The 13,018-nt window shown below is 35.5% G+C and overlaps 1 protein-coding gene across 1 annotated transcript in view; it reads right to left on the bottom strand.

Moving 5' to 3' along the window:
- LOC150076231 (uncharacterized) overlaps positions 1-13,018 on the bottom strand; it is a 120,710-nt gene that overhangs the window by 12,261 nt on the left and 95,431 nt on the right. The window contains exon 4 of the mRNA XM_090387292.1: positions 10,647-10,713. Coding sequence (XP_090243418.1) covers positions 10,647-10,713 — 67 coding nt within the window. The remainder of the gene's footprint in view (positions 1-10,646; positions 10,714-13,018) is intronic.

A 13,018-nucleotide genomic window follows, 5' to 3' on the forward strand; every position in this document is an offset into this window, starting at 1 on the left:
TTGTGGCATATTAGTATCATTTCTATATTACACGCATCAATAGATTGGATAACTGCTAGTGTTTGCGTTTTGAAACGCGTGCTTTTGCTTACCAATGTTTACGTCTAGGTATCTATGAATCATCAACGTTTTTATTAATTTTGTGCACATCTACGGTATTCGTGCATTGTATCTTCAGCAGACATGTAGTAGTAAGCTCTATTTCAAAGTGAAAGAATCTTTAGTGAAATTTGTGCACATATAAATTTATTAATTTTGCCGATAGTCAATAAATTGTAAGTTTACAAAATTTTCATACCTTTTTTTATTAATTATAACTGAGATATTTTTCGGTAGCCCTTATATAATGTCGAATAATTCGCCTATTACCAAAATGAAAAGGAAAGCGATTTCTTTGGAACTTAAAATTCAAATTTTAGATCGTCTTGCAACTGGACAAGGGGCTACGTCTGTAGGAAGGCATTTTGGTGTACATGAAGCTACCGTAAGAACTATTAAGAAAAATGAAGCTGCAATTAGGAAGTCGGTATGTTCTGGAACAAAAGTAAGTGTTAATTCATCATCATATACAAGAGATATTGTCAAGGAAAAAATGGAAAAGGCCCTGGTAATGTGGATAGAAGATCAGTCACAAAAAAGAGTACCAGTAGATGGAAATGCCATCAAACAAACAGCACTAAGAATTTACAGACAGATTAAAGAAAAGGAGCCAAGCACTTCATCTCAGTTAAACAGAAAGTATGAATTTTCTGCGAGTACAGGTTGGATGACAGTGTTTCTTAAAAGGAATGCTCTTCATAATATAAAAATTAAAGGTGAAACTGCATCTGCAGATGAATCGGCTGCTAAAGTATTCCCGCAGGAACTTGCAAAAATTATTGAAGATGGAGGATACACTCCTGATCAAGTGTGGAATGCAGATGAAACTGGTTTCTTCTGGAAACGAATGCCGAACAGAATGTATGTAGCCAAATCGCAGAAAACTGCTGGTGGTTTTAAGGTAGCTAAGGATCGTGTGACCTTATTATTTTCCTCCAACGCTTCAGGAGATCGTATGTTGAAACCACTGCTGGTAAATCGAGCCCTAAACCCACGTTCAATGAAAGGTGTAGATATCAATAAATTGCCTGTTCACTGGATGGCAAACAAGAAGGCCTGGGTGACCACTACTATTTTTACAGAATGGTTCAACAAATGTTTCGTCCCAGAAGTCAGACGTTATATGAATTTGAAAGGTCTCGAATTTAAAGTTCTTCTGATTCTTGACAATGCACCCGGCCATCCTGTCTTGGAACACCCAAATGTACAAATTTTATTTCTGCCACCTAATACTACATCTTTGATACAACCGCTAGACCAAGGTATAATTGCGACAATTAAAACATATTACGTAAAACGAACATTCCAACACGTTTTGGACAAACTGAATGATGAAACACTAACAGTCATTGATGTGTGGAAGAAATTCTCAATTATGGATTGTATCAATCAAGTTGGATTAGCGTTAACTGAATTAAAACCAGCAACTTTAAATGCGTGTTGGAAAGCGGTTTGGCCACAATGTGTAAAAAGCAAAGATCCCATCATCCCTAATACGACCGAATTTCCCAACATCATTACAATGGCACACAAAATTGGTGGAGAAGGATTCGATGATCTATCGTTTGAAGATATTGATGAATTGTTAACCGACAAAGCCCTAAGCGAAGATGAAATATTAGAGGTTGTCCTTGGGACTCCTTATCCCACAGAACGTAGTGATAATGAAGAAAATGATCCTGTTCTAAATGCAGATTTAATAAAAGAAGATCTGGAACTGGCTAGAAAATTAGGTAATCATTTTGTCAAACATGACCCTAATGAGGAACGCGCTGGGAAGTTTCAACGCGAACTGAAGTTGTTGACAGCCTCTTACAGAGAATTATATAACGGACTAACCAAAACATGAACACAACGATTAATAACTGAATTCGTTCGTAAAACCGGTGAAACATCAGCACCAGAGGAGATTCGTGCTGATTTTGCTGAAGAGATCACAGAAAGAATTTCATTAATAGAGGAAGAAGACGATGTCCACAACATTTCTAGTGATGGCAGTGATATTCCAGTCGTACGCAAACGTATGCGCCGTTTATTATCAGAAAGTGGAAAATGAATAAAATCTTGTTATATGTAAAACAGATTTTTTTTGTTCATGAAGAATTTTTTTTCATTTCATATGCATACAAATTTATTTTAGTACATTTTAATTACATATTATTACATGTGTATTTTGTTGAAATAAAATAATAAGCTTAAAACGAATATTTTATGTGTTTTTTTTTTTAATTATTTTTACAGATTTTTTTAGATCCGGAACCAATCTTCTATTCTTCCATAAATACAATGTCTTTTTTTACACAAATTTTTTTTACACGTATTTTTCAGGAACGTATCTATCGTGTAAAAACAGAATTAGGTGTATATGATGAGAGCCCTGTCGATCAATTCGGCCCTGGAAAGATTGTGCAAGGCTCAAGGGATAGAATTTTTTTCAGCCTGGTCTGTACTTGTTAACAGGAGAGACTGCTTCTACAGGGATGGGATACACTTAAATAGAAAGGGTGCAAGAATGTTTGCTGATACTATCGAGGCAGTGTTATGGGGGTTGGAAAAACTGCTAGATTCGGGGGATACAAGGACTAATAGATTAACAGTAGCCACTGGCAGAGGTGAAAGTGATTCTTGCACTGCTTCTATTGGAATGAGCAGCAGCCTGGAAAATAAGATGCAGGATATTTCAGAGACTGCTGGGAATCATTGGGGTACAAGTAAACACATGGGTTGTGTTAGGATAGCTAAGAAAAAGAACAGGTGCATGTATACTTGCACATACAACAATGCTAGGAGTTTAGTAATTAAATTTGATGAATTTGAGGTATTGCTCAAAACATCAAAGACAGATATTGTTGGGATTTCAGAGACGGGGTGTCACACAGATATAAGGAGTGCAGAGCTGGAATTTGGGGAGTACAATGTCTACAGGAAGGACAGACAGGATAGGAAGGGAGGAGAAGTTATGCTATTAGTTAAGAAACATAAAATCCAAGGAAGCGAAGCCAGTCAACATCGCTGGACAGTGCAGTGTCAAGTCAGTTCGGTGTGACATAAGCATTGGGAGATCAAAATTGAGAGTAGGAGTGTGCTATAGGCCTAATGACTCTGATGAGTATAATAAGAAACTGTACAGGGAAATAGAGTGGGCCAGTAAATCAGAGAGTCTTATAATGGGGGATTTTAATTTCCCAGATATTGACTGGAATTTGGGGGCTGGTCACTCACACACAAGCAAGGCTTTTGTGGATTTATTGGATGATTGTTTCTACATCAGCATGTTCGGGATGCAACTAGAGGAAGTAATACTCTTGATTTGATTATCAATAGTGATTCTTCATGCATTAAGGATCTGCAGATAAATGAATCACCAGGTGGCAGTGATCACAGTGTGCTGAAGTGGGATTTACTCAAAGAGGTAACTACCATTAGGGGTAAAGGGAAGGGTTATTGCTTTTGTAAAGGCGACTACGATGGGCTGAGACAGTATTTAAATTCTGTACAGTGGGACCAACTGATGACGTTACCAAAAGCAAATTCAAAATGGGAAGCATTCAAAGAACTTATCTTGGAAGCTACTAGGCTTTACATACCAACTAAGAAATATTGTTCAAGGTTTAGGCATAAATGGATGTCAGATGAACTAATGAGACATATGGCAGAGAAGAAAAATGCATGGGATACATACAAATTAACACATGACACAGAAGCCTATGATAGATACAAGTTGATCTGTAACAAAGTTACAAAGGAGGTTAGGCAGGCGAAGGCAAATTACGAGAAATCTTTAGCAAGGGATGCAAAGAAAAACAGCAAAGAGTTCTTTACTTATGTAAACTCTAGAAGGAAGGGGATGAATCAGATTGGTCCACTGATATCGATGGGTTAACGTTGATGATCCTGCTCAGGTAGCTAACAAACTAAATGAATATTTTGCATCGACATTCACACTTGAGGAGTTATTCAGCAAGGGGAATGCCAGAGGTGTATTCAGCTCTGGCAGTAAGCTAGAGAATCTGTAATAACTGAGAGTAAAGTGGAGGAGAAATTGTGAAGATAAACACAAGAAAGGCACCTGGGGTGGATGGGATCTATCCAGTTATATTAAAGGAGACAGCAAAGGAAGTAAGCAAAACCTTAGCCATAATTATGAGAGCTTCCTTGGACTCAACAGTCTTCCATGTGCAACAGTATCAAAAGCCTTTCTAAGATCCAAGTATATAATATCAAAGTTATTCCCTGCATCCAGTTCTTTTGTGACTGCATCATAGTATCCAATCAAATTGGTCAGGCAAGACTTCAGTTATAGCTCGGACACAGCATGGTTTTGTTAAGGGAAAGTCTTGCCTGACCAATTTGATTAGATACTATGATGCAGTCACAAAAGAACTGGATGCAGGGAATAACTTTGATATTATATACTTGGATCTTAGAAAGGCTTTTGATACTGCTGCACATGGAAGACTGCTGCACAAATTGGAGCAGTGTGGCATTGGAGGCAAATTGCTGCTATGGATAAAGGGGTGGTTGAGGGGGAGAAGACAGAGAGTGGTAATCAATGGACACTGCTCATCGTGAACTAATGTTATTAGTGGAGTCCCTCAGGGTTCAGAATTGGGTCCATTATTGTTTTCTGTATTTATAAATGATATTGATGATGGTATATCAAGCTTAATGTCCAAGTTTGCAGACGATACGAAGGTTGGCAGGGTTGTCAAGGACACTACTGACATTATGCTGCTGCAACAGGATCTGGAAAGGTTGAGCAGATGGGCTGAGAGGTGGCAAATGAAGTTTAACATTGAAAAATGTAAAGTACTACATATAGGAAACAGCAACCCTAGAGCAACGTATCAACTCTGTGGTACTACACTGACAGTGGTAGAGAATGAAAGGGACCTGGGGGTGGTTGTGCAGGCAGATATGAAGTTCTCTGAGCAGTGCAGACGGGCTGAAAGAATAGCTCACGGTGTATTGTCAATGATATATAGAAATTTTTCTAGCAGGGATAAGGAGGTGATTATTTCCTTGTATAAGGCAATGGTCAGGCCACACCTAAAGTACTATATACAGGTCTGGAGGCCTCATTTCAAGAAGGATGTAGAGCTGCTGGAACGAGTACAGAGAAGGGCAACAAGATTAGTGAATGGAACAAAGGGGTGCTCTTATGAAGAAAGGCTTAAGTTTTGCAAATTATAGTGTCTGGAAACTAGGCACCAGCGAGGTGATCTCATAGAGGTGTATAAAGCCTTGAATGGTTTGAGCATGCTCAATGCTGATGGGATTCTTCCTCTTGCTCAGAATAATCACCTGAGAGGGCATAAATTCAAATTGAGGAAAGACAGATGTAGGATAGACGTGCGGAAATTTGCCTTTAGCCAGCAGGTGGTTGGTTGGTGGAACAGACTTCTATCCCTTGTCATGGAGGTTGATAGCCTAAATAAGTTTAAGGCTCAGCTGGACAGGTATTTCGAAAGAACAGAGGGGTGTAGTGGAAGTAGTTTATATTTTATTTTATTTTATTTTATTTTTTATTTTTTTTTTTGGCTGATGCTGCATAAGCTTGCTTTCTTGCATCAAATGCCTCTACTAATGCTAATGCTAATCTGTAGATTCGTCCAATTGTAAAGAAAAGGACACAATTAGCAACGTGAGCAAACAATTGTTCGCTCACATTTTTACTCATTTTCAATGCATCGCATCATAATATTTCGAGATAATGGTAGATCTTGAAGAGCACTTTTAATTTCATTTTTGTTCTTAAAATTTTCAAAAAGGGTATCTGTTATTCTAAAAATGCATCTTTGATGAATTGACCATCAGAAAAGGGTTTGCATTTTTTGCAAGAAGTTGACTCACTTTAAATGATGCTACAGTTACTGCTGTAGATTGTAAATTAGGTGTCATGAATAAATTGTGTTGTGCAAATAATCTGGATTGAAGTTATTTTAATTTATTTTTTCTAAAGTCACTATTAAGCAATAATCCGATTGGTATTTATCATGGAGTGCATTGAAGTGGCTTTCTAAATTTCCTTTTTTGAGTATAGCCACGGAAATATTGCAAATCAAACAATATGTTTCTTTTATCATTAAACGATGTTTTACTCTTTGATAAAAATTATACTTTTTACTCTTTTTCGTAGTATTCATTTTAAATCAAAGGATATTAAATTAACATATGTACTGACCAGTTATTAATATTAATTAAGCTAAATAAGAATTCAATGCATACACTGTGCTTTCCACAACGTAACTGCATGAATTTTCACTAGACAAGCCTAGCGGCTGCACGGGAACAAGCGTAGTTATGTGGTTCAATGGATTTTAATAAGTGTAAGCAGTGAGGCACACAATAATAACATTTAGATTTTGATTAATCTATTTTATATATATATTTAAAATTCATCGTGATCGACCGAAATTAAAGCCGCGATTGACTGGTAGATCGCAATCGACTTGTTGGCCATCCCTGTCCTAGGGAATGCCAACAATAGTTGAACAAAAGTGTTCTTTATTTTTTTCATTTTAGCACGGATTGTTCACAAATGCCTGCTTTTTTTAAAATATTCCCACAGAAAAAAAGCAGACGTTTGGATTTCTTGGTGAGCAGAACCTTACATATCATGCTATCTTCAACCATAGATTTCATGGGCCACCTCCGTAGCCAGGTGGGCAGGAGCAGCAGCAGTGTGTCGCACATGCTTCTCGATTAGACTGAAGTTCAAGCCCGTGACCACCAAATATAGAGGATGCGGAAAGGTCAGGGAATGACCACCGCATATCCCTGGAGCAACATGGCCTTAGTTGCTAATGCTCCTAAAAACCAAATAAACAAACAGATTTCATTTTTTGCAAAGCCACCACAGCTGGCTGGCTTGTAAATTTCCATGAAGATTTTTAACATCATTCAGCTGGCCTCTTGAACATTTCCAGATATCACTGATACCAAGTGTCTGTGTCTGAAATCACAACATCTGGCATTTTAAGCATGTTATTATGTGGTTTGTCAGCTACATACAGTCAGTCTCACAAAATTTTTTTAATTAACTCACTCATTCGTCAGACTTAAATGGTAATTCTTGTGCCTTGAAACATCTTCCAGTATAACTATTACAAAGGAATTAAGATTGAAATATTGCTCCACATTAAAGCATCTGTTTTGTAGAATTAACAACATGGCTTACTCGGGAAGTGAATGGTATTAATGTGTAAGTGACTTTGCATGTATAATGCATGCTGTCATCTGTTGATAAGCTTCTGATCTACACATAAATTACCACAAGTATAAATGAAGATACATGGAGTTGATTTTGCATTAGCAAAACCTACCAACTACCTCATAGTGCATCTTTTGCTGTGATAGTGGTACCCATGCATTGCACAATACAAGTTCAGCATTGTCACTGCATGTTGTCTTTTTGACAATGCTGAACTTGTATGGATACACAATCATCATGAAGAGGTGTGTTTGGTCAGTGACGACAGAAAGGTAGGCAATTCCAATGAGCCACTGATTAATGGTGATCACATAATGCAGAGCATGCCATGAAAACAGTCCCCAAACCATAACACCACCTCCAGCCTGCCAAACACCAACAGTGTATCCAGGTATTTCTCCAAATGTGGATACATTCTTTAACATGACAGAATTGGAAACAGGATTCATCAGACCAGATGATAGATTTCCACATGTTGGTGGTCCAGTTTTGATGCTGATGTGCCCATGCAAGGCACAGTTTCCTGTGTCTCACGGTGAGCATGGGTACCCATGATGGATGTCGATCGCCATAGCCTATATATATGAGCTAATGTCTGGCACAACATATACAATACAACATAACACAACACTACACTATACTACAGGACACATATGCCACTACACTGATTGGCCTTTATCAGTGAAATAGAACAAACACATTACATAATGGGATTGCCATTCTATATAGTTGGGACCACCTCCACAATAAATAAATAATAATAATAATAAAAAAATAAAAATAAAAAAGTCCATATGGATATTGGCCTTGCTGTTCCTGCATTGTACTGGGTGGTTAGCTGGGCCACTGTGCTCCATCACTGCTGTATTATGAGACAAGACATACAAACTGAACATGGCATCCACCACACATGGCTACTCCATGTGTGGTGGATTTTGGGCTGGTTGTTAGACTGTTGTTAGACTTGTGACACTACAGGATGAAAGTACTTAACCATATTGGCTATTGTTATACTTGGAATACTTGCACCTGCACATCTTGTCCCCACAATCATTCCACATTTTAAGTTGGAAATATCTTGACACTGACCCATTCTTTCTTGCACACATTCAAACTGATTTCCACATGTGCAAACTACAATCTTATATCAACTTGTTCTGGCTCTGAGCCTTCACCAGCATCACAGACCAGTCTATTCCTACACAAGGGGATGTTGCTAATGCAGAGTCAACTCAGTGTATATGCTTTATGAGTTTTTTTTACATTAATAAAACCCTGTACATAATTCAAAATTTACAGCAAGCAGCAATTTAGTATTAAAAATTGTTTCTTAAAACAGAAGCAGGTAGAGACTAAATTAATAAATTGCAGACTGTCTCACTGTTTTATGTATTTTGTGGCCATCAGGTTTTGGATTGGTTTGGGGTTTTAATAATCCTTCAGTAATGAAGGCAATAATGCACTAAGTGCAGTCTAAAACAAATAGGTGGAAGTTTAAAAACCAAGATAAATTACTTATAAAAGGACATAAGATAAAATAAACAGGAAAAACATGGGATCAAATAGGCCTTAAAGCTAAAAAGTGTGTTTTATGAAAACAAGTTGGTCATTCATAAAAGCATAAAAAATCAAATACACTGCCATCACTAGTTAAAATAGGCCTCAGTTTAGAAGCAGATTTTAACTAGTGATGGCAATGTTATTAAAAACACAGACAGTGGTTTAAAAATACTCCCTGCAGTTTAAAAAAGTCTCCCCCCCCCAAACAGTGGTTCCATAGTGAGGAGATCAGCTGCCCTCAATAAGAAAGCATGTGTGTAAGACAGCTATGCCTAATGCAAAGTTTGACTAGATGGGCTCTATGTACCTTACATAAACTAGAGTGCTGCACTGTAATTACTGGCTGAATCTAGTTACAATTTATATCTCTTGTCTATGCCATAATATCTAACATGCAACACATTTGCAATGATTACTGGTTTGTAGTCAAGTATATGGAACAAAAAACAGAAACCACTAAGGGACTCTATAGTTTGGATGCATTATTGGTTAACTCAGTTCCTCTAATTCTACTATGAACCTCAATCCAGAAAAAATTAACATCTAGATTTCAAGAAAGAAGATAATATTATTATTAATATCATAATTGCCACCATATTTTGAACAAAACAGTGTGGTTATGTTGAGTACTTTGCATAACCCTTCATCCTATGAACTACTTGGTTATATTACCCAATACAAGTATCATTGGTTTTGGCTCTGTAATATAAATACCAAATTGGAGGGTAAGACTCAGAAAAACTGGGGGGGGGGGGGGGTAAATGTGTGGCATGGAACTCCCAGTAAGTGGAAGATAGTGTAGTGCCCTTTAATCAGTTTTGAATAAAATTACAAGCTGGATAAGTACAAGGCCACCAGGAGTTTAGTTCTCATATTTCAGTATTAAACCATACAATATGGTTTTAATACTGAAAACAAGGCAAGCAGACTTTTTAATATATGTAACTTAAAGAAGCACTTCATAACATAAAACATCACTAAAAGGTTACAGTTTTATTTTAAAATATAAGTAAACTTTCAGCGATGTTACATATTTAGAAGGTGTGCTTCTCTAGACATGTCCTTTAAAGGAAGTTTGTTTCATCTCAAATATTAAGACAACAGCATTCACCCAAGGCAGCTGATATCCTAATGGCTGTAAAATGCATAGGTCAATATAGCTCTCAATTTACTAATTTCACAGATGATACAACTTTTGAAAAAAGTAAAATCACTATTTTACTAAAAAGTAAAAGCATTAATCACTGTTAATGATTCACAGTTGCTGTTCTGATGTATTAAAACTGTAAATATGAAACTTCAATCTATGTACAAGAAATCCTGGCATACAGATAATGGAAAAACATTTTTCACAGTCATTGCTTTGGAAATCAAAATAGCTTCAAGTCTATTTTTGATATATGATACCAACCTCCAACACAAACTACACTTTAAAAATTAACTAAATGAAGAGATGAGTAAAGACAGTGCCGACAACCTCTTGTCGGCAGTCTTTACTCATCTCTTCATCTTTACAGGGTTATTTACCACCATCTGTCTGTTTCCCATTGTGTTTTATGAGCAAAGGGCAAGGAGTGAAATAGTGTTATTGAACAGGGGGTACAAAACTGATTAGCTATAGCGAATTATTAAAGGACCAGGTTGTAAATGACAAATTAACAGTTAAATAAGTTGATAAACTTAAGTGAAAACATTGAATACCAAGTGGGATAAAATGTAAATAAATAATAAAAATATATATTTTAAAAATTAATAATAAAAAGTATGTTATTACCCTTGAGATATTCCAACTTTGGTTATTTCTTGTGCATTATATGAGTAGGAGTCAGGTTTGTACTGACCTATGAAAATTCAATATACAAACATAAAGATATAACAGAAATCTGTAAAAATATTAAATTCTTACTAGTTACATAATAAGTGTAATAATTTACAGCAAATAATTATTTATCAGGAGAGAGAATAAAGTTTATTTACCTTGAAATATCTCATAAACCCAAATATAAAGCAAAATTATATATGTAAATCAATTTAAATAAGAGGTATTATAATAAAACTTCCCTGGATAAGTACAAGGCCACCAGGATTTTAGCTCTCATATTTCAGTATTAAACCATACAATATGGTTTTAATACTGAAAACAAAGCAAGTAAGTTGCATAATCATTTATTTCTATATCTTTGGCTTATGTTTATATCCCATTGGATATCATCTGCTAATTTCACTTGTATCTGCATTTCAAATACTTTTTTAAACTGAAAAAAATATTCGTCATTTATTTTCAGGAAAATAAAATAAAATAAAATAACATAGAATATTTGACAAAAAACAAACAATCCATATTTGAAACAGAAGTCTGCCTAACTATATTGTTAGGCAGACTTCTGTTTAACAATATTAAATCAAAGAATAATTATACTTAACACAACGTTTATAAATAAAAAATTATAGTTTGATGAAAATTAAGCAATTTAGAATACAAAAGGAATTTACAATTAATTATATGAACTTGCCTGAATCAGACATAGGTTAGTCAGACAAAATATAAAGCTAATAACTTAGAAGTTTTTCCTGATATTTTTTTAAAATCAATCAGCTATTTTTTAAATCAGCTGATCCCATTCTATTAAAAATTTCAAAAATATATTGATAGTCATCCGTGCATTTCTGCTGCTTGTATATTTTAGTGACAGTGATACAGCTCAAAAACAATGTAGAATTTTTGACTTTCCTATAACTAACAGTTCAGTTCCTTTTTACTTTTTACTGCACATAACCAGAACTTACCCAATCTTTTAGTGTTTCCCCACTGAGATCAAGCATTTTTCAAAGTTGATGTATCTAGTAATGCTCCACTAACATCATGCAAGCTGTGCATTTTAAAAGGCTGTGATTCAGAGGGCAACTGCCCCCCCCCCTCAGTTCTCCTCTGAGCCATAGCACTTCCATTAGCTTGAGCCTTTTGCTTTGCTGCTCTGGTCTGAGTCATGATTTCGATTTAATTTCAATTTCAATACAAAATTATAACCCTAAACTTGTATCCCAATACAGTTATAACGCTATATATATTTTTCAGTATCAAGTATTTTCTACGAGTTCCGTTTATATAACTTCTGTATCAAGTTATGTATCAATTAATTATGTTACGTTTGTAATCTAAGTCGTTATATGTATTTAGTTAAAAGTACAATTTAATTGACAACGAAGTTTAACAAAATTAATAGATTTTGTTAAAACACATGATGGAAACATTAGTATCAGCCAATACTTAGCCACATTCCTTATAATTTTACCACTACTGATTAAACTGCTAGCAGCAGTACAAAGCATTCCTTAAGTTGCAAATGATAGAGGAAGGGAAAATAAAACAATCACAAAACAGGTCTGTGCACAGTTATGAAATGCATTTTATCTTTCTTGTCCTGTCAAGTATTATAACATCTTCCAAAAAAATTACAGCTTCAACTAGTATTGTCCAATTTAAACATTATTGCACAACTGTACAACACTATAGTATAGTATAGTATATAATATAATATAATATAATATACTAACGCTATATAGTTCGGGATATAACGTTGTATTGTATAACAAAGGTGCCAAGTTACGAACGGTAAATCTACGGACACTTAAGTATTAATTAACTTCCAAATCTCGCTGCCTCAATTCAGAATAAACTAACGATCCTGACTAGGTCTATAAGTTACTTATAGAAAATAATTTGATGTAACAATTGGTCAATAAAGCGGCTAAATATGGCTAAAAACTTCTCGTTCAGCGGAGCTGCAACTTGTAACACGTGGATTTGATACCCTTACCGATACTTTTATGCAATTACAACTCACCAGATTAATCAGAAAATCACAAAATAATGCTATACTACTAAATTTAAATCAAAAGTTTTAGAAAAACAATAATTTCAAATCAATAAATAAGAAAATCCACTTAGCGGCTTTGAACACGTCTGGCTCCCACTAGCCTCGTCAGTTTGGTGATTTCTGGTTTTTATTTTTTTACAATGATATTTCTGGTTTTCCACTTAGATATTCAGCCATCAGTTAGTTTAAAACTTTATTCTCCAAGAAGAGTTGCAAACTCTGAAACTTTCTCGATAAGAATTCCTCTGCTTAAGGGAGCATTTAACAT

This window comes from Mastigoproctus giganteus, chromosome 13 (assembly GCF_048544385.1).
Source record: "Mastigoproctus giganteus isolate SK-2022 chromosome 13, ASM4854438v1, whole genome shotgun sequence".
Classification (NCBI taxonomy): Eukaryota; Metazoa; Arthropoda; class Arachnida; order Uropygi; family Thelyphonidae; genus Mastigoproctus; species Mastigoproctus giganteus.